The 23,382-nt window shown below is 51.7% G+C and overlaps 1 protein-coding gene across 3 annotated transcripts in view; it reads right to left on the bottom strand.

Annotated features, from left to right (window-relative positions):
- ACBD3 (acyl-CoA binding domain containing 3) overlaps positions 1–23,382 on the bottom strand; it is a 36,176-nt gene that overhangs the window by 1,771 nt on the left and 11,023 nt on the right. The window contains exons 2-7 of one of the 3 annotated variants that reach the window (XM_058309370.2): positions 16,007–16,148; positions 15,264–15,404; positions 12,782–12,940; positions 10,960–11,134; positions 7,161–7,347; positions 5,210–5,482 (exon numbers count right to left, since the gene is read on the bottom strand). In XM_058309370.2, the coding sequence (XP_058165353.1) occupies positions 5,210–5,482; positions 7,161–7,347; positions 10,960–11,134; positions 12,782–12,940; positions 15,264–15,404; positions 16,007–16,148 (1,077 nt within the window). Of the gene's footprint in view, positions 1–5,209; positions 5,495–7,160; positions 7,348–10,959; positions 11,135–12,781; positions 12,941–15,263; positions 15,405–16,006; positions 16,149–23,382 lie in introns of all 3 variants that reach the window. The other 2 variants (XM_058309369.2, XM_058309371.2) reach the window with 2 other exon arrangements.

The raw sequence follows: 23,382 nt of genomic DNA, 5'->3' as shown, positions 1-23,382 counted from the left end.
ATTTGCATTCAAAATGGGTCATAAAGCAGCGGAGACAACTCGCAACATCAACAACGCATTTGCCCCAGGAACTGCTAACGATCGCACAGTGCAGTGGTGGTTCAAGAAGTTTTGCAAAAGAGATGAGAGCCTTGAAGATGAGCCGGCCACTGAAAGTTGACAATGACAGACTGAGAGCCAGCATCGAAGCTGATCCTCTTACTACCAGAAAAGAAATTGCTGAAGAACTCAACATCGGCCGTTCTGTGATCACTTGGCATTTGAAGCAAATTGGAAAGGTGAAAAGCTCAGTAAGGTGGTGCCTCATGAGCTGAACAAAAATTAAAAAGGTCGTCATTTTGAAGTGTCTTCATTCTACGCAACTACGAACCATTTCTCAATCAGATTGTGACGTGTGACAAAAAGTGGATTTTATACAACTGGCAACAACCAGCTCAGTACACTGGACCAAGAAGAAGCTCCAAAGCACTTCCCAAAACCAAAGTTGTACCAGAAAAAGGTCATGGTTGGGAAGTGGACTTGGCCCAGTGGTTAAGGCGTCCGTCTACCACATGGGAGGCCCGGGGTTCGACCCGTGTGGAGCTGGCCCACACGCAGTGCTGATGCACTCAAGGAGTGCCGTGCCAGGCAGGGGTGTCCCCGCATAGGGGAGCCCCACGAGCAAAGAGTGCACCCCATAAGGAGAGCCGCCCAGTGCGAAAAAAAGTGCAGCCTGCCCAGGCATGGTGCCGCACACACGGAGAGCTGACTCAGCAAGATGACAACAACAAGAGAGACACAGATTCCCGTGCCGCTGACAACAACAGAAACGGACAAAAAGAACACACAGCAAATGGACCCTCTTGTTCGAGGGTCCCACGCAAGACGCCACAATACAGTTGGTTGTCACGTGTCCTTAGGCTCCTGTCCTGTTTTAAATTACCGAGAGCATGACAAAGAGAACAGACAACTGGGGCGGGGGGGGGGGGGTGGGGAGAGGAAAAAAAAAGGCCATGGTCACTGTTTGGTGGTCCGCTGCCAGTCTGATGATCGACTACAGCTTTCTGAATCCTGGCAAAAGCATTACTTCTAAGAAGTATGCTCAGCAAATCGATAAGATGCACCGAAACCTGCAACACCAGCAGCCTGCACTGGTCAACAGAAAGGGCCCAATTCTTCTCCACAACAACGTCCAACCGCACGTCACACAACTAATGCCTCAAAAGTTGAACGAATTGGGCTACAAAGTTTTGCCTCACCTGCCATATTCACCTGACCTCTCACTACTGACTACCACTTCCTTCAAGCATCTCGACAACTTTTCGCAGGGAACACGCTTCCACAACCAGCAGGATGTAGAAAATGTTTTCCAGGAGTCTGTTGAATCCCGAAGCACAGATTTTTACCCTACAGGAATAAACTTAATTCTTGTTGGCAAAAATGTGTTGATTGTAATGGTTCATATTTTGGTTAATTAAGATGTGTCTGCACCTGGTTATGATAATTTAAAATTCACAGTCCAAACTGCAGTTCCTTTCGCACCAACCTAATACAAAAGGCCACAGATCAGATGCTTCCGTTTATATCAAATGTCCAGAACAGGCAAGTGCAGAGACAGAGACTGTTGGTGCCGCGGCTGGTGCAGGGTAGTGGAGCGTGACTGCTCAGCGGGTGTGGGGTTCCGACATTTCAGGGGGGCGAAATGTACGAGCTAGACAGAGGTGGTGTTGTCTGCAAATACTGTGAATGTACTAAACATCGCTGAATTGTGCACTCTAAAATGGCTAATTTTATGTTATGTGGAAAAAGATTTTATGAGATTTTCACAATTAAAAAGCAGATGACACTCTCATAAAACTAGACCCAAATGAGATTTGCTTTACCACAGTATCTCAAATATCATTCATATACAAATGACAACACCAAAGACGTTCTAACAGTACACTACTGTCTAAAGGACATCAACTAAATAGACGGGAGCCTTAATTCAAGGCCCAAATTCTTTTCAAAATCTGCAAAACTAAAGGTTATCAAGGTAGATGTACATGGGAAGCAGTGGTTAGGCCGTCCGCCTACCACATGGGAGGTCCGCCGTTCAAACCCCGGGCCTCCTTACCCGCGTGGATCTGGCCCATGCACAGTGCTGATGCGCGCAAGGAGTGCCCTGCCATGCAGGGGTGTCCCCCGCGTAGGGGAGCCCCACACGCAAGGAGTGCGCCCTGTAAGGAGAGCCGCCCAGCGTGAAAGAAAGTGCAGCCTGCCAAGAATGGTGCCGCCCACACGGAGAACTGACGCAGCAAGATGATGCAACAAAAAGAAACACAGATTCCCATGCCGCTGACAACAACAGAAGTGGACAAAGAAGAAGACTCAGCAAATAGAGAACGGGGGGGGAGGGGTGTGTGAGGGGAGAGAGAAATAAATAAATCTTTAAAAAAAAAAAAGATGTACAACGCACATTTCATTAAGTTAAGCCAAGATTTCAGACTTGGAAACAATAAAGTAGACAATTAAAATAGGAGAGGTAACCATCCATATTTCCTCAGAGAAAACAAACTCCTCAGGTACCTTTAAGATCTACAGGAGAAAAAGCAAAGCCAATGAAACTAAAAACCCCAGACTCTTCTTCCATCTTACAAGTCAAAAGGATGCCCCATCAAGTACACAGTGTGGACAAGACGTGGCAGCACAGCAGCCACAGATGGAGCAGCGCGCCACGCTCACGCAGCTTGCGACTCTCCCGAGCAGGAAGCCTCCCTGTCCCCCTGCCGATGCGGAGGTTCTAACGGATCCCTTATGACGAGGAACGGTACAGGAAGTGGACAATACCACTTTCCATGTTAAGGACACCTCTTAGAGCGAAGGCCAAGGATTACCAAGGTTCTCTCCTGTAGACACACAATGGACTCCAGCCATTTTCACCACTGCCCTTCCCAACATCAGTAGCCCGAGAACTGCAGCAAGATGGAGTTCAGGCTGCGAAGTCCTGCTTTTAGCAGCTCTCCAGCAGGCAACCTGGGAGAAGTGCATCACCTCAACCCACCTCTGAACACACAGTCCTTCCACAGCATCCAAAACTCTTAAGCAGAATAATTTACACACACAAAAATATTCCCTTCCTTGACATTTTCAGAAAGCCCAGGACAGGGCTCTTTCTCTCTGTTTTCACTCATATCTTTTCTTTCTAGTTCAGCTAGTAGCATTCAAAGACTTCCAAGTGCATTCAGGAATAAAAATGGCTGAAAATCAAATGTCACATAAGACAGCACAGCTCCTAAACGACAGTGGTCCATGGACGTGGTTCCACATCCCCATTCGCATCTGGACCGTATGTAAGAGGATTTCTGATCAGCTTCCGGGGAGAGTCATGTAAGATGTACTGGAATTTCTGGGACACAGTGATGGTCCACGAACCTAGTTGGGCAGAATAAAAACTCTTTAGAGCTAAAAACGTGACTATGTCAAATAAAATATGAAAAACAATAAAAAATAAAATGTGAACTTACATACTAAAACTTAACGTCAAGAAATGCTTACGGCCACCTGCTGTGTGTTTTCAGTATGGCAGCAGGGTCCAGGAGTGTGGGGTGGCACTGCGGCCGTCTGTCCGAGCGCTCTGAAGCGGCGTTAGCTTTTAGGTTGCCTGCACTCTCCTATGCTGATGTGACCTGTGCAACATCAGTGCCACCAACCCTCTGGGAACAAGCAGTGTCTACACGTCATCCAGAAGGTTAGTCCCAAGACCTGGGATGGCATTTCTTCCGTTTTCAGGGCCCTCCTTCCACATGACTCTCAGTCAATAAATAACTTAAGAGCTTCCTAGGGGCAGAGAACAGCCTCAAGTGCTGACTCTTCTGGACACCAAAATTAAGAAACCAACCGCATAATTAAACCACACGTTATAACCACTTCCTAAGCCAAGACAGTTTAGACCGTCCTTGAGAACCACCAAACTGCCTAGTTAAAGAAAATAAAACCATCCACACTGTGGTGCCTGGAGGTCTGTGCCTCAGGAAAGCAGGTTCTCCGTGAAGCCTTCCCCGCGGTGTGAACCGCTGCTGAGGCGACTTCAGCAGGTGCCGCCCACCTCAGTCAGGATGGAGTGTTTCACGAGCAGAGCCAACCTCAGACCCGAGAGGCAACCACAGAAGGAGCTGGAAGTGAGGAGGCCGGAGAAGCCGGGGAGGCCACACGGCATGGCAGAGCCCGCGGGCCGAGGGCCAGCAGCCCTGAACGCCAGTCTTCTGGCAGAAAACATCACGGTGGTAGCACCTTGATTTTGGTCTTCTAGTTGCAAAACTATGAGCCAATACACTCCCGCTGTTAACCCAACCCACTGCATGGTATCTGTTGCAACGCGAGGAAATTAACACACACACTCTAGTAAAATAGGAAACTTCCAGAGGGAAGAACTGAAAAAACTAAAATTAAAAAAATTAACTAATTAAAATTTTTTGAGGTACTGCGGCCAGAGATTGAACCCTGGACCTTGTATGTGGGAAGCTGGCACCCACCACTGAGCCACATCAGCTTCCCTGAGGTGGTTTCTCGTTTCTCTTGCTTGCTGGTTGGTTCATTTTATTTTGTTTCTAGGAGGCACCGGAAACCTAACCCAGGTCCTCCCATGTGGGAAGCAGGCGCTCAACAGCTTGAGCCACATTTAAACGTAAAATATTCTGGTGAGTTTCTTCTGTATTTACATTTTTAAAATCTTAGAGGGACCATAAGTGGCTCAGGCAGTTGAGCACCTGCTTCCCACATGGGAGGTCCCGGGTTCAGGTCCCATGCCTCCTAAACACAAAACAAAACAAAAACAACAAGCAAACAAATGAAAAAACCAACACAGGGAAGCCATGTGGTTCAGTCCCCAGCCCCAGCACTTAAAAAAATTCTTACAATATGTACAAAAACTAATATCAAAAATAAAAAATTTTATCCAGGTGACAGAATTTATTTTCTCCTTAAAAAGTTTTCAAAATGATCTTGCATATTTGGCTTTTCAACAGAAGCTGGAAGTAGAACAGTGTTCGGAGAGCAGTAAGACGACAAGGAAGGCCGCCCTGGCACTCGGAAGAGGCCCGCTCAGCCCCGTCCCGCACGGCCTTCTGGCCTGAATCCCCACCACCGGTTTTTCCCTACCGTGAAGTATTAATGGGAACGCACGGCCGGCCGGCGCCTGCCCGCTACACCACTCCTGCCCACACCACCCAGCCGGGAGCGGCTATCTTACCTTCGTCCTCCTCGTCATCGTCGCTGGACTCGCTGACGTGGACGCTGACGGCCGTGCTGGGAGAGTCTGTCCATTCAAAATACACCCCAAACCCAATGTCGTAGTTGTCGGTAGCAAACTCCCAGAAGAGGTACGACCCTTCCTCATGGGTGGGTACTCGAACAGTGACCACTTCTCCTCGGCCCACCGTGATCACGGAGTCCGCGTCCTGCCGGATCTTCTCTTTGAAGTCTTTGATCTGGGGCCGAGTCCACATCGATGGAGCTGCTATGACTGGAAGAGATTCTAAAGGCAACAGGGTTCCAGGGCTCCAGGAGCCGACTGGCTAGCCTCCGGCCCCCGGCAGGACGCGCGCTCCGGCCCCGGGCAAGAGGGTCTGGTTCAGGGCTACCCTCGTTTAGACGAAGGGCTCAGGGGACCACAGCGCCTCCCCTAAATTGCCACATTTAACATCAGAGGCGTTCAGAGGTCATCCAGCCAGTTTAAGTAACAAATGCAAGGCACAATCTTGGAAGTAATTCTGGTTAACTCTCTACTTACTTATGGGAACTTAAGGACAAACTCTAACTGGAGCTCGGGAGACATTCTATCAACAAGAGACATGCCCAAGAAATCAGTTACTCCGTAAGAAAGCTGGGCTTTGACTTTAGCTCAGGGTTGTTCCAGGGGAAACTCGGGGGGTCCTGAACCCTTGCGCACGAGGCCTCGTCATGGGCAGTGTCACAGGCACTGGAATGCTCAGCAGGCTTTCCAGATGCAGCACAGAGCCACCGACTGAAGATGAGCGCATTTGAAAATACTGGTGGAGCTCGAGAAGAAAAAGGAGACAAAGGTGACCAAGGACTCTCAAGGTCTTTTCTGAATGTTTTGTTACTTGTTTAAAAGGACGAAAGATCCCTGAAACCAAATTCCTTATGAACCACACTCCCACTCTCCCACTCCTCTTTTCCTCCTCACACTTCAACTCTTCTCGCTTTAGGTCTCAGCTCAAACATGCCTTCCTCAGGAAGGCCGCGGTACATCTCCATGACCAGGTCAAGTCTCAAAGTACAAGGTACTTCTCTGTGGCAGTGCTTACCACAGCTACAGCCTGCACTTCATGATGTTATCTGGCCTCACCACTACATCCCTAGCCCTAAAGCCTTCAAGCACTAGCTGAGTGCATGAGTGAGTTACCAGGACACACGAACAGAGCTCTGCAAACACTAAGCTACCTTCTAGGTACGGTTTTTACGTTTCAAAATGTATATTGTAATACACAGCAGTTTTCCAGACGCCCCAAATGGCCCTTACCACTGAGTATGTGCCCTCCCCTCCTCCCCCCAAGGCCAGGGCGTAAAGGACACAGCAGCTCCCACGTGCTCCCTTTCGACCTGTGCTCAGGGCCCCAGTGACCCTGCTGGGAGGACCTGCAGCCGCCCAGAGGCTGCCTGGGGCGCGGGCGCCGGCCCAGCTGTCAGGCACCAGCCTTGGGGCCCAGGCAGGCTCCCGGAGCCGCTGACCCAGGACCACCCAGCTGAGCTGCTCCTGGGTTCCTGACCCAGAGAGGGTGTGAAATAATAAACGTCGTTATTTACACTGCTAAGTTTGGGTGTAAATCAAACAAAGCTACATAACCAATATATGGGATGATACAAAAGTGTCCAAAAGACATCTGACCTCCACACTGCTCTAAGGGTCATGAAAGTGAAAAGGGGGTGCGTGTGCTCAGCGGCTGAGCGCCCGCTTCCCATGGACGAGGTCCTGGGTTCAATCCCCAGTACCTCCTGAAAAATAAAAATAAAAAAAAGAGTGAAAAACAAAAACAAAACAAAACAGAGTGAAAACCTGTTTAACTCTCACAAAGATGCACCTGCTCCCGAAGGCCAGCTGACTTAACTTCCTGGCGTTTTGCTTTGCGAAGACTCTGCATCTTTGTACCTGAGAGAGGAAGACAAGAGCCAACCCCTACCTTTTGGTCCGTTCTCCAGAGCCTCCCCTGCAACTTCGGGCTCCAGTTCTTTCTCAGGGCTGTCAGTGTGGCTTTTGGCCTGTCCATTAACTGACAGCACGTCACTTGGTGCAGCAGCGCTCACTTTTGATGATGCGGACAAAGATGCCCCAGGTACTGCTACTTCCTGTTGCTTCTGTAATGCTGCCTACAATTTGAGAAAAAGTGACAATACAGTGACCAAGAAGCCAACAGGTGGGCAAGTGAACAGGAGCGCATGCTGACCCCCCGCCCACCCTGTGCACTACACCAAGAAACTACTAAAGAAGATTGTATACGTTTTTATCCTACCTGTAAATGAATTTTAGGGATACAGATTATCAGCACCATAGCAAACTCATAGTTAAAAACGAAGAAGAGAAACATGGGCAAAAGGCTGTGGCTGAGGATCACTAGAAAAACTAACCAGGGGAAAATTAGATAGAACTAATTCTAAATAAAACTATTAAGGGCAAAAAACTAAGCACAATAACGTTAATAAAACTGATGGAATAATGAAATATTTTTGATATCCTAGATACATAAAATTTGAGTCAGAAAAACTATACTTGGTAGAAATAAATGACCCTAGAAGAAAATTTACAAAGGCAGAAACAAATTGATAAATTGGATATGGACCCCCCAAATTAACTAATAAATCAAATATGGAAAATTATTCTAATATGATAAAAATAACACTAAGTTAAATCTTCACTGTAAATTTTACACAGCTGTTTTTCAGGTGGTGCTGGGATTGCATTCCCCACACGGAGAAGTGCTGACCCCAGTTAAACTGAAAACTGTTCGTCGTGTTGTAAAAACTATGGACCTAGATTTATACATGCTTATAACATGGAGTTTGAGTTCAAAACACTTTCTCAATGAAAATTCATCACTGTGTACATGATTATGATAAAAAATGTCTGTATTCAAAAACAAGAAAACAAAATGTCCTGAGTCAAAATTGGGGATAAATACATTTTGTGCCCAAAGGACAAGTATTTTGGGACATTTTCTGCTTGAATAAAAATGGACAGATATTACTACTACTGGGTATACCTACTTATTAGCTAAGTAACGTCTGGGGGAATTTTGAATCGAATTTTTCTTTTTAAGATTTCTCTACCCCCTGCTGTTTGCTCGCACTGTCTGCTCTCTGTGTCCATTCGCTGCTCTCTCTGTATCTGCTCATCTCCTCTTTAGGAGGCACCAGGAACCGAACCCGGGACGTCCTACGTGGCAGGGAGGCGCTCAGTCACCTGCGCCACCTCAGCTTCCTGCTCTGCCGTGTCTCTCACTGAAGAAGCCGCTCAAACCACTGAACTACATCTGCTCCCCCAGATTTTCTTCTAAATTTTAACAAACATACGGAAAAGTGCACAAATCATAACTGTACAATTTGAATTTTCACACCTCAGACACATCCGTGTAACCAATACTCAAGTCACGAAATTACCAGCACCCGAGAATCCTCCGTGTCCCGCTGCAGAGCCACTGCCAAGGACAGCATGACCCTGACTTCTAGCAGGACAGGTAAGAGGCGCCTGTTTTTAAGTTTATGTAAATGGAGTCGCCCAGTGGTTCCTTCTATGTTTGGCTTCCTTCAGGCACGTTACTTTAATGTTCATATATAAGGCTGTGAGATTTTAGTTGACTCATCTGCACTGCTATAGGATATTTTACCGTGAAAACATAAATTTTAGTATTCCATTCTCCTGTTGATGGGCATTTAAGTAACTTTTTAAACTAAAACACAAAGTCACGAGAGAGCATATGTTCATTATAGTAGGAAAAAACAGAAAATACAGAGAAAGCGCCCATCACTCCGTCCACGGAGGACACGCCCACTGGCGTCAGTCCATTTTTTCCACTTTTTCTACACACACCTGCATGTTTCAATGAAGGAATCGTGGACAAACCATTTACTGAAAGGAACTGCAAGAACACCTCTCTGTCACTAATAACAACACTTAAAAAACCTCCTCAGGAAACAGGTGGCGCTCAGATGCTGAGCGCCTGCTTCCCATGCACAAGTCCCACGTTCAACCCCCAGTACCTCCTAAAAACAAAACAGAAGAACAACTGAAAAAACTGTCTTCCAAGAGCACACACAAGCAAAACAGGCCTGGCCCTCGCGACGTTCGCTGCGTGACGGGCGAGCAAGGGGAACAGTCCTGCCACGTTCAAACGGCCCTCTCTGGGAAGCGGTTCCTGACACTACGGCACAAGCAACGCCTCGGGCTCTCGCTGCCCTCGACCGGCGTCTGTACCACGCAGCCATGGGCAGCACTTCTTTCCATACTCTCTCTCCTACACTGTGGGAAGTTTTCCAAATGCAGAGAACCAATGGAACAATGCACAAACACGCATGTAACTGCATGCCCAGATGAACAAGTACTCGCATTTTCTTGCTGTGCTGGGTATTTAACTAAAGGCTGCTGAGAGCTCTGTGTTGCCTGCCCAGCCCCTGGCATCGCTCGCCCCAGAGCAGCCAATCAGCTGCTACCTCTAAGCTGCGGCGTCTGATCACTTAGAGACCCCGAAGCAGAATGAGGCTGAGCCGCTGCGCCCAGGGGGTCTGCCTCCCAGTGCGGGCGTTCGCTGTGGAGGCACAAGGTCCCAGCAGGCCTGGCCTGGTGCTGACTGCCAAGAACCATGCTGATGACTTTCTTCTCAGTTACCCCCTTTCAGATTCTCATCCTGACCACTGACTAGGCAGGCAGAGGGGAGAGCGAGAGGGGAGAGCAAGAGCTCCTCCAAGCCACACACCATGGACAGCAGAAAGACGCCAAAAAATGCCATGCCCACGTCGAGCGAAAACTGGTTCATTCCTTTCGTCTTCTCATGGATTAACCAAAACCTGCAGAGCTTTTCACCCTCTCACCATGCCTCGGACTCAGGGAAAAATGTGTTAGGAAAGGACATGTATTGGGTCACGTGGAATTCGAAGGGTGTGGCAAAAACGACAGAGATTGCTTCATCTAAGGAGAAATGCTGAGCGCTCCGGCGTCAGCACCTCTGCACTCCGTTTCTGGGAGGCGCGAACTACCTTCCAGTGAAAATGGAGCCAGCACCGCCCAGGTTAGGCTGAAGGAAGCACTTTGCTCCCCGTGGGATGTAGCGGCGAGTGTGCGGTCAGCGCCGCCCACGGGGAGAACACGCGCGCAGTGGGCTGCCCTCGGGGAACCCGCTCCCAGCCCCGCGCGGCAGCCAGGACAGAGCCCTCGGTTTACAGCCATTCCTAAAACTGGGAGAAGCAGAGGAGGAGGCACCGTGTCGAAATCTCACACGACGGGGGCAGAGTCAGGACAGGATGGAGGGTCGGAGGCACAGTCGGGACAGCTGGGGCGCTGGGGGGCTGCCGGCCCTGCTCGAGAAGGCACGGGGCTGCCGGGCCTGGCGGGAGAGCTGCCACCCACCACGAGGCCCGTGGACCCAGCCTAGCGCTGAAGAGCCAACCTCAGCCTGGGGTGGGGTGGGGGCTCCCCACGGAGGAGGGGCCGACAGCGCGCTGCCTGCAGAAGGGGCCGGCCCGCGCGGGGGACCAGGCCCGCTGGTCCAGGACCCGCCACTGCAGGGCTCAAACCCCACAGCGTTGCTGCCTCAACCCCGCTGCTTTCCTTTCATGATGGCCAGTGCAGTGCTCGTCGGCCCTTCATAAAAGCCACCTGAAAGCTACCTCACACCTTGAGGCTAACGCAACATTTACTGCACCTGTGAAAAAAGCACTTGGGTTCCATGAAAGGAGAACCCTCAGGCAGGACTCCGGGTCGCAGCGTACCTGCTGCTGTGCCAGCTGGACCTGGTAGAGCTGCTGCATGTACTGCTGGTAGTGCTGCTCCTGCAGCTGGCGGATGAGCGTCTGCTGCTGCTCGTAGTTCCCGGGGTACTGCTGGGCCGCGTACTGCTGGAACTGCACCGCCGTCTGCGAGTTCAGCGCCGCCATTATCTGCTGCCTGAGAGCGTTAAACACAGAGCAGCCCGGCTACAGGGGACCGTCCCCCCAGAGGAGAGACCTCGATGCTTTTTCTGTGATTCTGCAGCTCTTCAGAACGACTAGGCCCTACTGTGCACCAGTCGCTGGTGGTCCAGGCCCAGGACCAAGTCTTGAGAACTCAAACTTGGCTTCTGGTTTTCACTCAGGGTTTCCAAGGAGAAGTTAGAACAGGGGGACCCCGAGCGCAGCACCCCCTCCCAGGGGAGGCTCCACTCACAGGGCCCGCACCGTGCGCCGCGCACGACTGAAGCGCGGACGCCTGCTAAGTCCTCACAGGCCACGGAGCGGGAGGGCCAGGGACGGCCCAGCAGGCCACGAGTGCACGCCGCAGCCGGGGGGTGCGTCCAGGCAGCTGGGCTCCAGAGCCTCGACTTTCTAACCCCGGCGCTGCAAGATGGCGGTTTGTCATCTGTGGCACAGGCGAGGAAACCGAGCCACGGGTGATCCCCAAATAATGAAAAGCAGTAAGCGGCAAGGAGGGAAACCAAGGCCGTCCCGCTGGCCCGAGCTGGACGTGAGGCCAGGAGAGTCGGAGGAGCCGCAGCCCTTCACTCAGCCTGCCCTGGACGGACACACGGAAGCGAACACCTGGCACACCGGCTCGGCCACGCCGCTCTCGACCTGTACCACTCCTTTCTACGGAGGAACCGCGTGCTTGATGGTCGCGGGACCAGCGTGAGCGTGGCCTCGGAGCCGCTCCTAGAAGGCGCGCTCCACCACTCCCAGCACGGCCCGAGGCCGGCGCAGCAGGCCCCTGCCCGCCCTGGGGACGCCAGCGTGGTCGCCACCCTTGTCCAGAGGAGGGAGGCCCTGGACTGGCAGGGGCTGGAGCTGAGGCCTGTCCTGACCTGCTGCCCGGAAGTGACGAGGAGAAGGCGCGGACGCTGCGTCCTCTGGCTCGACTGCGACGAGCCACGCCGGCCCGAGCCGCAGCCCGGCCCACGGTCCCGGCTGCCCAGCTTCCTCCTTGCCTCTCCCGCTCCCGCCTCAGACCGGCCCGTGGGCCAGGGGCTCGCACAGCCCGTCCCGAGTAGGAAGTTGTTCCGGCTCGCAAGGCCTGTACTAGGACCCGAGTCGGACACCAGGTGTGGCGGGGCCGCTGGCGTCTCCCGGGAACCACGGTGCAGCCCGGCTCTGCCAGATGCATGAAAAGAGACTCCCGGAGCCGGGCCGGGACTGCCCCGCGTGTGCCAAAGCAGAGGCGCCGCCGGCAGGGAGAGGGGGAAGACGAGCGCCGGCGCGGAGGGAGCGAGCGAGTGCCGTGCACCCGGCTCGCGTCCAGCCCCGGCTCGGGGTGAGACCAGACCCCGGCGACACCCGCCCCTCCGCAGCCAAGCCAGCGTGGACAGGGCCTCTCCGGCCTCGCCTGGAGGGAACGGCCGGCAGCCGCGGTCGCTCCGCCTCCCACCTGGACGGCTCCGCCCCTCTCGGGCGCCAGCAAGCAGCGCCACAGAGCCAGGGCGGCCCCGCGGCCTGTCCCCGGCCTGTCCCCGGCCTGTCCCGCGGCCTGTCCCCGGCCTGTCCCCCGGCCTGTTCCGCAGCCTGTCCCCCGCCTGTCCCGCGGCCTGTCCCCCGGCCTGTCCCCTGGCCTGTCCCGCGGGCTTACTTCTGCTGCTCCAAGCGAAGCCGCTCCTCCTCCAGGCGCCGCCGCTCCTCCTCCTCGCGCCGCAGCCGCTCCTCCTCTTCTCTCCGCCGCCTCTCCTCCTCCTTCTGCAGCCGTGCTCGCTCCTCCTCCTCGCGCCGCCGCCGCGCCTCCTCTTCCCTCCTGTAAGGTCAGGGACGGAGGCTCAGCCCTGCGCGGGAACCCAGGCCAGGCCCCGCAGACGGAGCCGCCAGCCAGAGCTGACCGCGACGCGCACCCGCGCGTCCCCGCGTGGGTGAGGACCGAGGCGGACGAGCAGCGCTGCTGGCTGGGAGCAGGAGTGCCCGCCCTTCCTGGGCCCCGGCTCAGGCCCCGGGTGCCCTGCCTGGGCCTCCCCTCTGGGGGCTGCCGGCTCTGGGCTCCTCATGGCACCGGCCGGACAGGCCCGACTCCGTGTCTGGGACACGCTGCGCCACGTGCCCGCCTCCCCCGCGCCGGTACGCGCCGCAGGAGCGCGGGGAACACCCATCTCCACACTCCGTCCTCAGCACCCAGCACAGGGAAGGCGAGCACAGGCGCGCAACACTGGAGGGCAGCGGAAGCCCGCCCCGGAAGGAGACGGAGCTGGGCAACCCGCAAGACCTTCCACGCTGAGGCCCTTCGCCCCCAGAAATAACCAACCGGCCATCTGGGCCGGCGCCGGCAGGAGCGGCTGTGGAAGGCCGACCTGCAGTTGGCTGGGCACCCTGAAACGGAGCCTGAATGTTCCAGAAGCTCGAGGGAGGCAGCAGCGCAGGGTGTCTGTGCGTCAGACCAAGGGGGAGGGAGAGGTGCGGCTGCTCCCAGACTGCCTAAGAGGACAGGGCGCCGCAGGACGCAAGGGCACTTCAGGTGCAGCCAGAAGCAGCGGAACCCCGGCCTGCCAGCGTCGGCACCACTGCCACGGGTGGACCCCGAGGAGCAGGGCGCCTGGCCGTGGGTGGGGAGCAGGGCGCCTGGCCATGGGTGGGCTCCAAGGAGCAGGGCGCCTGGTCGTTGGGCGGGCTCCGAGGAGCAGGGCGCCTGGCCGTTGGGCGGGCTCCGAGGAGCAGGGCACCTGGCCGTTGGGTGGGCTCCGAGGAGCAGGGCGCCTGGCCGCGGGTGGGGAGCAGGGTGCCTGGCCGTGAGTGGGCTCCGAAGAGCAGAGGGCCTGGCCGTGGGTGGGCTCCGAGGAGCAGGGCGCCTGGCCGCAGGTGGGGAGCAGGGGGCCTGGCCGCGGGTGGGGAGCAGGGCGCCTGGCCGCGGGTGGGGAGCAGGGCGCCTGGCCGCGGGTGGGCTCCGAGGAGCAGGGGGCCTGGCCGTGGGTGGGCCCCGAGGAGCAGGGGGCCTGGCCGCGGGCGGGCTCCGAGGAGCAGGGCGCCTGGCCGCGGGCGGGCTCCGAGGAGCAGGGGGCCTGGCCGCGGGCGGGCTCCGAGGAGCAGGGGGCCTGGCCGCGGGCGGGCTCCGAGGAGCAGGGCGCCTGGCCGCGGGCGGGCTCCGAGGAGCAGGGCGCCTGGCCGCGGGCTGGCTCCGAGGAGCAGGGCGCCTGGCCGCGGGCGGGCTCCGAGGAGCAGGGCGCCTGGCCGCGGGCTGGCTCCGAGGAGCAGGGCGCCTGGCCGCGGGTGGGCTCCGAGGAGCAGGGGGCCTGGCCGTGGGTGGGCCCCGAGGAGCAGGGGGCCTGGCCGTGGGTGGGCTCCGAGGAGCAGGGCACCTGGCCGTGGGTGGGCCCCGAGGAGCAGGGGGCCTGGCCGCGGGCGGGCTCCGAGGAGCAGGGCGCCTGGCCGCGGGCGGGCTCCGAGGAGCAGGGCGCCTGGCCGTGGGTGGGGAGCAGGGCGCCTGGCCGTGGGTGGGCCCCGAGGAGCAGGGGGCCTGGCCGCGGGCGGGCTCCGAGGAGCAGGGCGCCTGGCCGTGGGTGGGGAGCAGGGCGCCTGGCCGCGGGCGGGCTCCGAGGAGCAGGGCGCCTGGCCGCGGGTGGGGAGCAGGGCGCCTGGCCGCAGGCGGGCTCCGAGGAGAAGGGCGCCTGGCCGTGGGTGGGCTCCGAGGAACAGGGCTCCTGGCCGTGGGTGGGCTCCAAGGAGCAGGGCGCCTGGCCGCGGGCGGGCTCCGAGGAGCAGGGCGCCTGGCCGCGGGCTGGCTCCGAGGAGCAGGGGGCCTGGCCGCGGGCGGGCTCCGAGGAGCAGGGCGTCTGGCCGCGGGCTGGCTCCGAGGAGCAGGGCGCCTGGCCGCGGGCTGGCTCCGAGGAGCAGGGCGCCTGGCCGCGGGCGGGCTCCGAGGAGCAGGGCGCCTGGCCGCGGGCTGGCTCCGAGGAGCAGGGGGCCTGGCCGCGGGCGGGCTCCGAGGAGCAGGGCGCCTGGCCGCGGGTGGGGAGCAGGGCGCCTGGCCGCGGGCGGGCTCCGAGGAGCAGGGCGCCGGGCCGCGGCAGACACTGCCAGGCAGAGCACCGGCCAGGGGTGCAGCGGGTCAAGCGCTCCACGCCCTCAGAGCTCACCTTTTTTTCTCTTGCTCTTCCTTCTCTATCTTGTGGGACGCGACGTAGGTTGAGAAGAGATGGCAGCATCTGTTGAGCAGCTTGACGAACTCCACCATGGCATCCTCCCTGGACATGCTCCCCAGGGCCGCCCATTCTCTCCTGTAAGGAATCACAGGAAAGGTAACCGCCCCGTCCACACGGCGAGAGCGCCATCCAGGTTACAACCAGAACAAGAATCGGAGTCTACTGCAAGCAAACGGCTCAAAGCTTCGCGCTCTCGACAAGACGCACGGACTTACTAAATTAGGGATGCCCCCTGCAGGCCAGGACGACCGTTCTCAGCTGCAAACAGCTACTATAAGGTCTACTTAACTGCACTGCTTCCAGTTCCTATTCCAGCAAAACGGTCTCGAAGTTTTATTTTCCTCGTACTTTAGCCTCAAATGAACAAAATACTCAATGTATTCCTCTCTCATAACTGCGCCTCCCAGTGAGGGCATTTTAAAGGCTGCTTTAATATTGTTTAGGAAGAATCAAATGAAGTTGTGCCTGTCTAGTATACTGGGCGAGTAAGCTTCTTCCACAACACTTAGCCATAAGCATCTCCAAGCCAAAAACGGGCAACACCTGAAGATTCCAGAAGCTGCAAGCAAAATGCTCGTTTCCATTTGTCCTAAGCTAATGCACAGCTATTTCCCCTTAACAAGTCACTCCGAACTCTTTTCAACATGAGCCTTATTTACACAGCAAAACATGATTACCTCCTGTCATTCCCCAACACATCAAAGAATCCAACCTCCGGACAAGAATCTGGATTATATGGACCCATAAGAACCTGCTTATGCAGTGCCACAAGTTTCAGTTTTTCTTCATAAGTTGGATGAAATGCTTTGCCATCTTTTTCTATAATAAAAGGAGACACAAAGAAAACAATCAGCACTGGCAAAGTACCTAATTCACTGACGCTGTGCTACAAGGTATGTCACAAACTGCCTGTGTAGGTACAAACACTATTATAGTGAGATTTTTTTAAAAAAGATTTATTTATTTATTTCCCCCCCACCCGGTTGTCTGTTCTCCAAGTCTATTTGCTGCGTCTTCTTTGTCCGCTTCTAGTGTCGTCAGCGGCACGGGAATCTGTGTTTCTTTTTGTTGCATCATCTTGGTGTCAACTCTCCATGTGTGCAGCACCATTCCTGGACAGGCTGCACTTTCTTTCGCGCTGGGCGGCTCTCCTTTTGGGGCTCACTCTTTGCACGTGGGGCTCTTCTATGCGGGGGACACCCCTGCGTGGCACAGCACTCCTTGCGCGCATCAGCACTGCACATGGCCAGCTCCACACGGGTCAAGGAGGCCCGGGGTTTGAACCGTGGACCTCCCATGTGGTAGAGATGGATGCCCTAACCACTGGGCCAAGTCTGCCGCCCTATAGTGAGATTTTTAAAAAATCTCAATTACTAAGTTATTACAGTCAGAAACCCTTTATGCTGAATTATTTATCTTTAAAAAACAAAGCCAAGTACCAATATTTATGTAAAGCTACTGCACAGAAACCCATCTGCCAGCTGTATGAGGCACACATGCACACTTTCACCACCTAATACCTTTTACAAAGATGAAAAACAGCATGAAACAACAAATAGCAATTTTTTTGGAGAAGTTGTAGGTTTACATAACAATCTTGCATAAAACACAGGATTCTCATACACCATTCCATTATTTACAACTTGCATTGATTGCTGTGGAACATTTTGTTACCACAATGTGCCACTGATGAAAGGACATGTTTACAATATTATTAAAACTGTAGGTTTAACGTAGGTCATTTTGTGCAGTGACTTTTCTAAGTCATGCAGCTTCACGGATTTTTAAGAAATATTTCATTCCCACATATACAACCGTCACTTCCCCCTTTAACCACATCAAGATACATATTTCAGCGCTGTTAAGGACATTGACAGGAAATGGAAGTATCTCAGGTAACTAGGCTCCCACCTACCACATGGGAGGGTGCTGGTTTGGATCCCAAAGAAGAAAGTGACCTGGTGAGACGGGCAGGAGCAGGAAGCTGACACAAGACGAAAGAAGAAAACATAAGGAGAGTCACAAAACAGCAGGGAACAGAGGTTCCCCAAGCCGCTTGAAGAAGACATCCTGATGCAACAGGACGATCCATCAAAGACGCACAGAGAAAAGACACAGCGGGAGACACAACAGAGCAGGAAGTGGCGGTGGTCAAGTGATTAGGTACCTCCCTTCCACACTGGTCTGGGCTCAGATCCTGGAACCTCTAAAAGAGACAACTGAAAAACTACAAGGAGGTGGGGAGAAATTATTTAAATCTTAAAAGAAAAAAAGGCGTTCACAGCATGCTAACGTCACCTCCTTCCATTAACAAAACATTTCTATCGTTCCACCCAAGAACTCTACATTTAACTGCCTATTCCCTATCCCCACTCCGTCCCCTGCTAACCTATGGTCTTGATCTGACTCTAAGAGTTGGCTTACTGTAATTATTTTTTTATCAGTGAGATCATACAGTATCTGTCCTTTCTATCTGACTTCTTTCACACAACATGGTGTCTTCACAGTTCACCCGTGCTGTTGCATGGATCAGGACTTTACTCCTTTCACGGCTGAATAACAGTCCATTCTACCACATACTTGTTTTCTTTTTTTTAAATTTCTCTCCCCTTCCCTTCCCCCCCATGTTGTCTGTTCTCTGTGTCTATTTGCTGTGTGTTCTTCTTTGTCCGCTTCTGTTGTTGTGAGTGGCACAGGAATCTGTGTTTCTTTTTGTTGCATCATCTTGTTGTGTAAGCTCTCCGTGTGTGCGGCACCATTCCTGGGCAGGCTGCACTTTCTTTTGCGCTGGGCGGCTCTCCTTACGGGGCGCACTCCTTGCACATGGGGCTCCCCTACGCAGGGGACAACCCTGCGTGGCACAGCACTCCTTGCGCGCATCAGCACTGCACGTGGGCCATTTCCACACGGGTCAGGGAGTCCCGGGGTTTGAACCACGGACCTCCCATGTCATAGACGGACGCCCTATCCACTGGGCCAAGGCCGCTTCCCATACTTATTTTCTTTATCCAGTCATCAGTCGATAGACACTTAGGCTGCTTCCATTTTTTGGCAATTGTAAATAATGTAACTGAACAGCATGCAAATATTTGTTTAAGTCCTAGCTTTTGAGTATATACCTAGAAATAGCTGCAGCAGTTTGATATATTTATGAATTCTAAAAATAGATATTGGATTATGTTTGTAATCTGATTACTGGGCATGACTGAGTTATGATTAGGGCTTTGATTAGGCTATGTCATTAGGGTGTTGATAAAACCCTAAAAACCTAAGGGTACAGATAAAAATGTATGGCAAAGGACAGAGTTGGAGCTTTTGATGCGAGGGTTTTTGATGTTGGAGTTTTGATGTTGGAGTTTGATGCTGAAGCCTTAAGCTGGAGTCCCAGGAAATCAGCTCACAGAGGAAAGCTGGAGCCCCAGGAAGTCAGCTCACAGAGGAAAGAGACATAAGCCCCAGAAAGAGAGGAACCCTGAGCCCAGGAAGAAGCAAGCCCTGGGAGGAGAGGAACCCTGAACCCAGAAAGAAGCAAGACCCTGGAAGGGAGGAACCCAGGAAGCCTGAACCCTCGCAGACATCGGCAGCCATCTTGTTCCAACATATGAACATAGACTTTGGTGAGGGAAGTAACTTGTGCTTTATGGCCTGGTATCTGTAAGCTCCTACCCCAAATAAATACCCTTTATAAAAGCCAACCAATTTCTGGTGTTTTGCATCAGCGCCCCTTTGGCCAATACAGTGGCAATGCCAGCTCAAATGGCAATTCTATATGTAACTTTCTGAGGAACCACTAAACTTCCGTCCACAGGGGCTGCACCATTTTACATTGCCACTGGCAATGACTGAGTGTTCGATTTCTCTACATTTTCCCCAACACTTTTAATTTTTTTCAAATAGTAGTCATTCTATCTAATAGGTGTAAAATGGTATCTTGTGGTTTTGATTTTTATTTCTTGAATAGCTAACAATGAGTATCTTTTCATGTGCTCTTTGGCCATTTGTATATCTTCTTTGGAAGGTGTCTATTCAAGTTATTTGCCTATGTGGAAATTGGGTTAAATTGTTGTTAAATTGTAGGACTTCTTTATATATTCTGGTTATTAAACTTTCACTGGCTCTGTGGTACCCAAATATTTTATCCTATTCTGTGGGTGGTTATTTTACTTTCATTTACATTTGATCCAGAAAAGTTTTTAAATTTTGATCAGGTCCCATTTATCAATTTTTACTTTTCCTGCTTGAGCTTTGGGTGTAAAGTGTAAGAAACAATTGCCTAACAAGAAATATTGAAGTATTACGTAAAGAGAATGAATCGGTGATCAATACCCTCCCAAGAAAAAATCGACATTTTACCAAATATTCCAAGAAGTATTAACACCAATCCCACTCAAACTCTTCCAAAAAAACTGAAGAGGACAGAACACTAACCTGGTAGGAAGGCCACGTGGCCGTCAGTAACCCCAACACGGCTGCTGGAGGACCCTCCCCAAGACTCGGCCACTCAGAACAAGACTTCCTCCAGAAGCCAGAGGCCCCCGAGATTCCCCAAGGGCTCATCAGTGGGCCCTCCTGGGAGACTGATGGGGGAGGTAGTCAGTCAAACAGTGAACAGCTGGAACTCCTCCCCCACCATTAGCAAAGGGGTGGGGTAATCAACAGTTCAAAAAGCCGGTGCCAGGCCTGAGCTCTCCCCTGTGGACCCGTCCTGCCCTCTGCACACTTCTTTCACCGTTTTTCCTCTACCATGTGGCCACGCAAGTAAACCTGGGGATTTATAACCTATAATGGGGAATTGTAGTCTGTAAATCAGCCCTCTTTATCACTTTTCAGCCCCTTCTCTCTACCTGGGACCCCCAATCTGTTAATTTTCTCCCATTTCTCGTCCCTCCCTACCTGAATAAATTAACTGGCCTAACTCACCTGATGTGCTCTTGAAATTCATTTCTGCAGCATAGTCAAGAACCTCAACAAAATCTGGTAACACTTCCAGCCTGGGTGGGGCGACACCTCTGTCTGTCCTGGAAGCTATCGTGGGACTAAAGGTACCTGGCCCCTCAAAGACCTGCCCTGTGCGCTGGGGCTGGTTACCGAGGACCCAGAGGGGAGTGCAATTACTTCCCACCCCAGAAGCCACGTGACCCGACGATACCATTACTAGTATTTACCTAGAACTGAGAGCAGAGACACCGATGTCCATAGTTGTGTTAATACGATTACCAGCTGTGCTACAAGGTCAGCCTTCCACAGCCGCTCCTGTCAGCTCTGGCCTGAGATGGCTGACTGATTACTGCCCAAAGCTGGAAACAACTCAGGTGTCCATCAACTGACGAATGAATAAACAAGCTATGGTGTATTCACACGATGGAACATTATGCGGTAAGAAGAAATGAAGTTGTGAAGCATGTGACACCATGGATGAGCCTGGAGGACATTATGTTGAGTGCAGCAAGCCAGACACAAAAGGACAAACACAGCATGATTGTGCTATTCTGAACTAAATATGTTGTGTAAACCCATGACGTTAGTAACTTCAATACAGGTCACCTGAAAATAGAATGAGGTTAGAAAATGGAAAGCTGAGGGTTAATCTGTGGAGAGTTGGTGGGTAAAAAAGTTGTTTGTAAATCTTTGGAAATGCACAGAAATGGTGAAAGCAGATCACTGTTTGTAACTAGCAGTGTTAATATATGGGCTTGACAGTAGTTGAAAGGGAAAGTCTAAGGTCGTGCATATCACTAGAAGAAAGCTAAAAACTAACATGGGACAGAATAGCGTAGCAAAACTTTCACGTGAAATATGAGAATGGATAATACTGCATACACATGACTGTCTTTTTTCTGTTTATTATTATTATTACTATTGGAGTAATGAAAACATTCTAGTTTTGAATGAAGAGATGAATTCACAACTCTGATTATACACTTTGGATGAATTTTATGTTTTATTATTATGTATCAATAAAATTTATTTTTTAAAGAATGGAAAATTACACGTGTTGGAGAGGACATGGATAAAGAGGAACACTCATTCATTACTGGTGGGAGTGAAAAATGGTGCAGTTACTGTGCAAGACAATTAAGCAGTTCCTCAGAAACTTAAGTATAGAATTACCATTTGAACTGGCAGTTCCACTACTAGGTAGACCCAAAAGGAATGAAAGCAGGAACATAAACAGATATTTGTATGCTGATATTTATAGAGGCATTATTCACTACTGCCAAAAGATGGAAGCAACCCAAGTGTTCCTAAAGCAATGAATGGATAAACAAAATGTTTTATCTACATAAAACAGAATACTCTTCAGCTTCCTTATATCCACAGTCTTCGAACTAAGAATGGTTTTTACATTTTTAAGGGTTGTAAAACAAAACAGATAAAACAAATGCAAAAAGATAAGCAACAAAGACCATATGTGGTTCTCAAAGCTTAAAATACTATCTGGTTCTTTACAGAAAGTTTGCTAACCCCTATACTAGAGAAGTAAACAAATGTCTTCCAGAAGTTTGAAAAAATGCAAATACAATTTAAAAGACAGAAAATACACATATTAACTTCGAGTTAAAACATGGTGGCACCCACAAGATTACACTGACCCCTCCTGAAATCCCACTAAGAGGAAAAAGGAAACCAATACAGACATAGAGAATGCTGGAAAGGTTTGAGAATGGAAGGAATCAAGTTCTTCAAAGCTGGGGTCTAGATGTGAATGGGAACTTTGGTTTAAAGTCTGCTAAGAAGGAACAAACGCCCTCCTTCCGCTGTGTGCCCGCCCCGAGCCGGCAGGGCCTGCGCCCGGCTTCAGGCTGCTTACTAGAGAACACGGTCCAGAGACACCCCACACCTGAGCGCCCCAGACAGAGCAAGGGCTGCGGTGGACAGCCAGACAAAAAACAAGGAATCAATTTATTTATTAAACGGTGAGCTACTTCCACCCACCCACCCTTCTCCTGCTCGGTTCCTGAACACAGGCAGTCAATTTCATAGATTCCAGGCAGAAGACCCAAGAATTTTCTAGAAAAACTGACCCCAAAGAAAAGAGCTATAGGTAGTGACATCTGAGGGTTCCCCAATGAAAAGCCTCTGCCTCATGACTTTACACTAAGGGCTTCTACTCAAGGTTACAGTCAGGGCTCAGCGCCCTACCTTTAACATAAATGAACAGTCAATGATCACCAGACGCTTGAAGAGAAACTTCCAAATGAAAAAGTCTACAAGAAACTAAGAAACAAAACAAAATTCAAAAATTATATTTACTATCTTCAAAGACAGAAACAATCGCATCCATAAGGCAAAAACAGGGTACTAGAAAGATGATTCACAGAACACTAATAACTCTTGGAAATAAAAAATGTAAAAACCGAGGTTTAAAAAAATTAAATAGGTTAGAAGATAGAGTTAAGGATATCTCCATGAAAACAGAATATGAAGTCAAAGATGGAAAACAGGGGAGAAAAAATAAGAAAATTAGTAATTCAATCCAGAAGATTATCTGAACAGTAACAGCATGAGAGAGTGAAACCAGAGGGAAAAAAGGATATTAGAGAAGAAATAATACAAGAAAATTTCCCAGAAATTAATCACACGTTCCCAGATTGAACATACTACCAAATGCTCAGCACGATCATCGGTAAAAAAAGAAAAGGGCAATAATTTAGAAATATCTGAACAGTGGAGATAAAAAAGATTCTAAAAACTTCCAAAGAGAAAAACAGGTCACATACACAAGACCAAGAATCATAATGTCTTCTCAAGAAAAACACTGAAAGCTAGGGGACAATGGAATAACGGCTTTAAAAGTCTAATGGGGGTGGGGGGAATTGGATGTGGATCGAGGGACTGGGCTCCCTCCTACCACACGGGAGGTCCGTGGTTCGGTTCCTGGTGCCTCCGAAAGACCACAGCGAGCTGGTGTGACCGGCAGGCGCAGCAAGCTGACTCAGCAAGATGATGCAAGGAGATACAAGAAGAGGGAAGCAGACATGGCTCAAATGAGAGTGTCCGCCTACCATACGGAGGGTCCAGGCTTTGATCTCCAGGGCCTCCTGACCCATGT

Source organism: Dasypus novemcinctus, chromosome 13, assembly GCF_030445035.2.
Source record: "Dasypus novemcinctus isolate mDasNov1 chromosome 13, mDasNov1.1.hap2, whole genome shotgun sequence".
Classification (NCBI taxonomy): Eukaryota; Metazoa; Chordata; class Mammalia; order Cingulata; family Dasypodidae; genus Dasypus; species Dasypus novemcinctus.
This window is presented reverse-complemented; position numbering and strand designations above follow the sequence as displayed.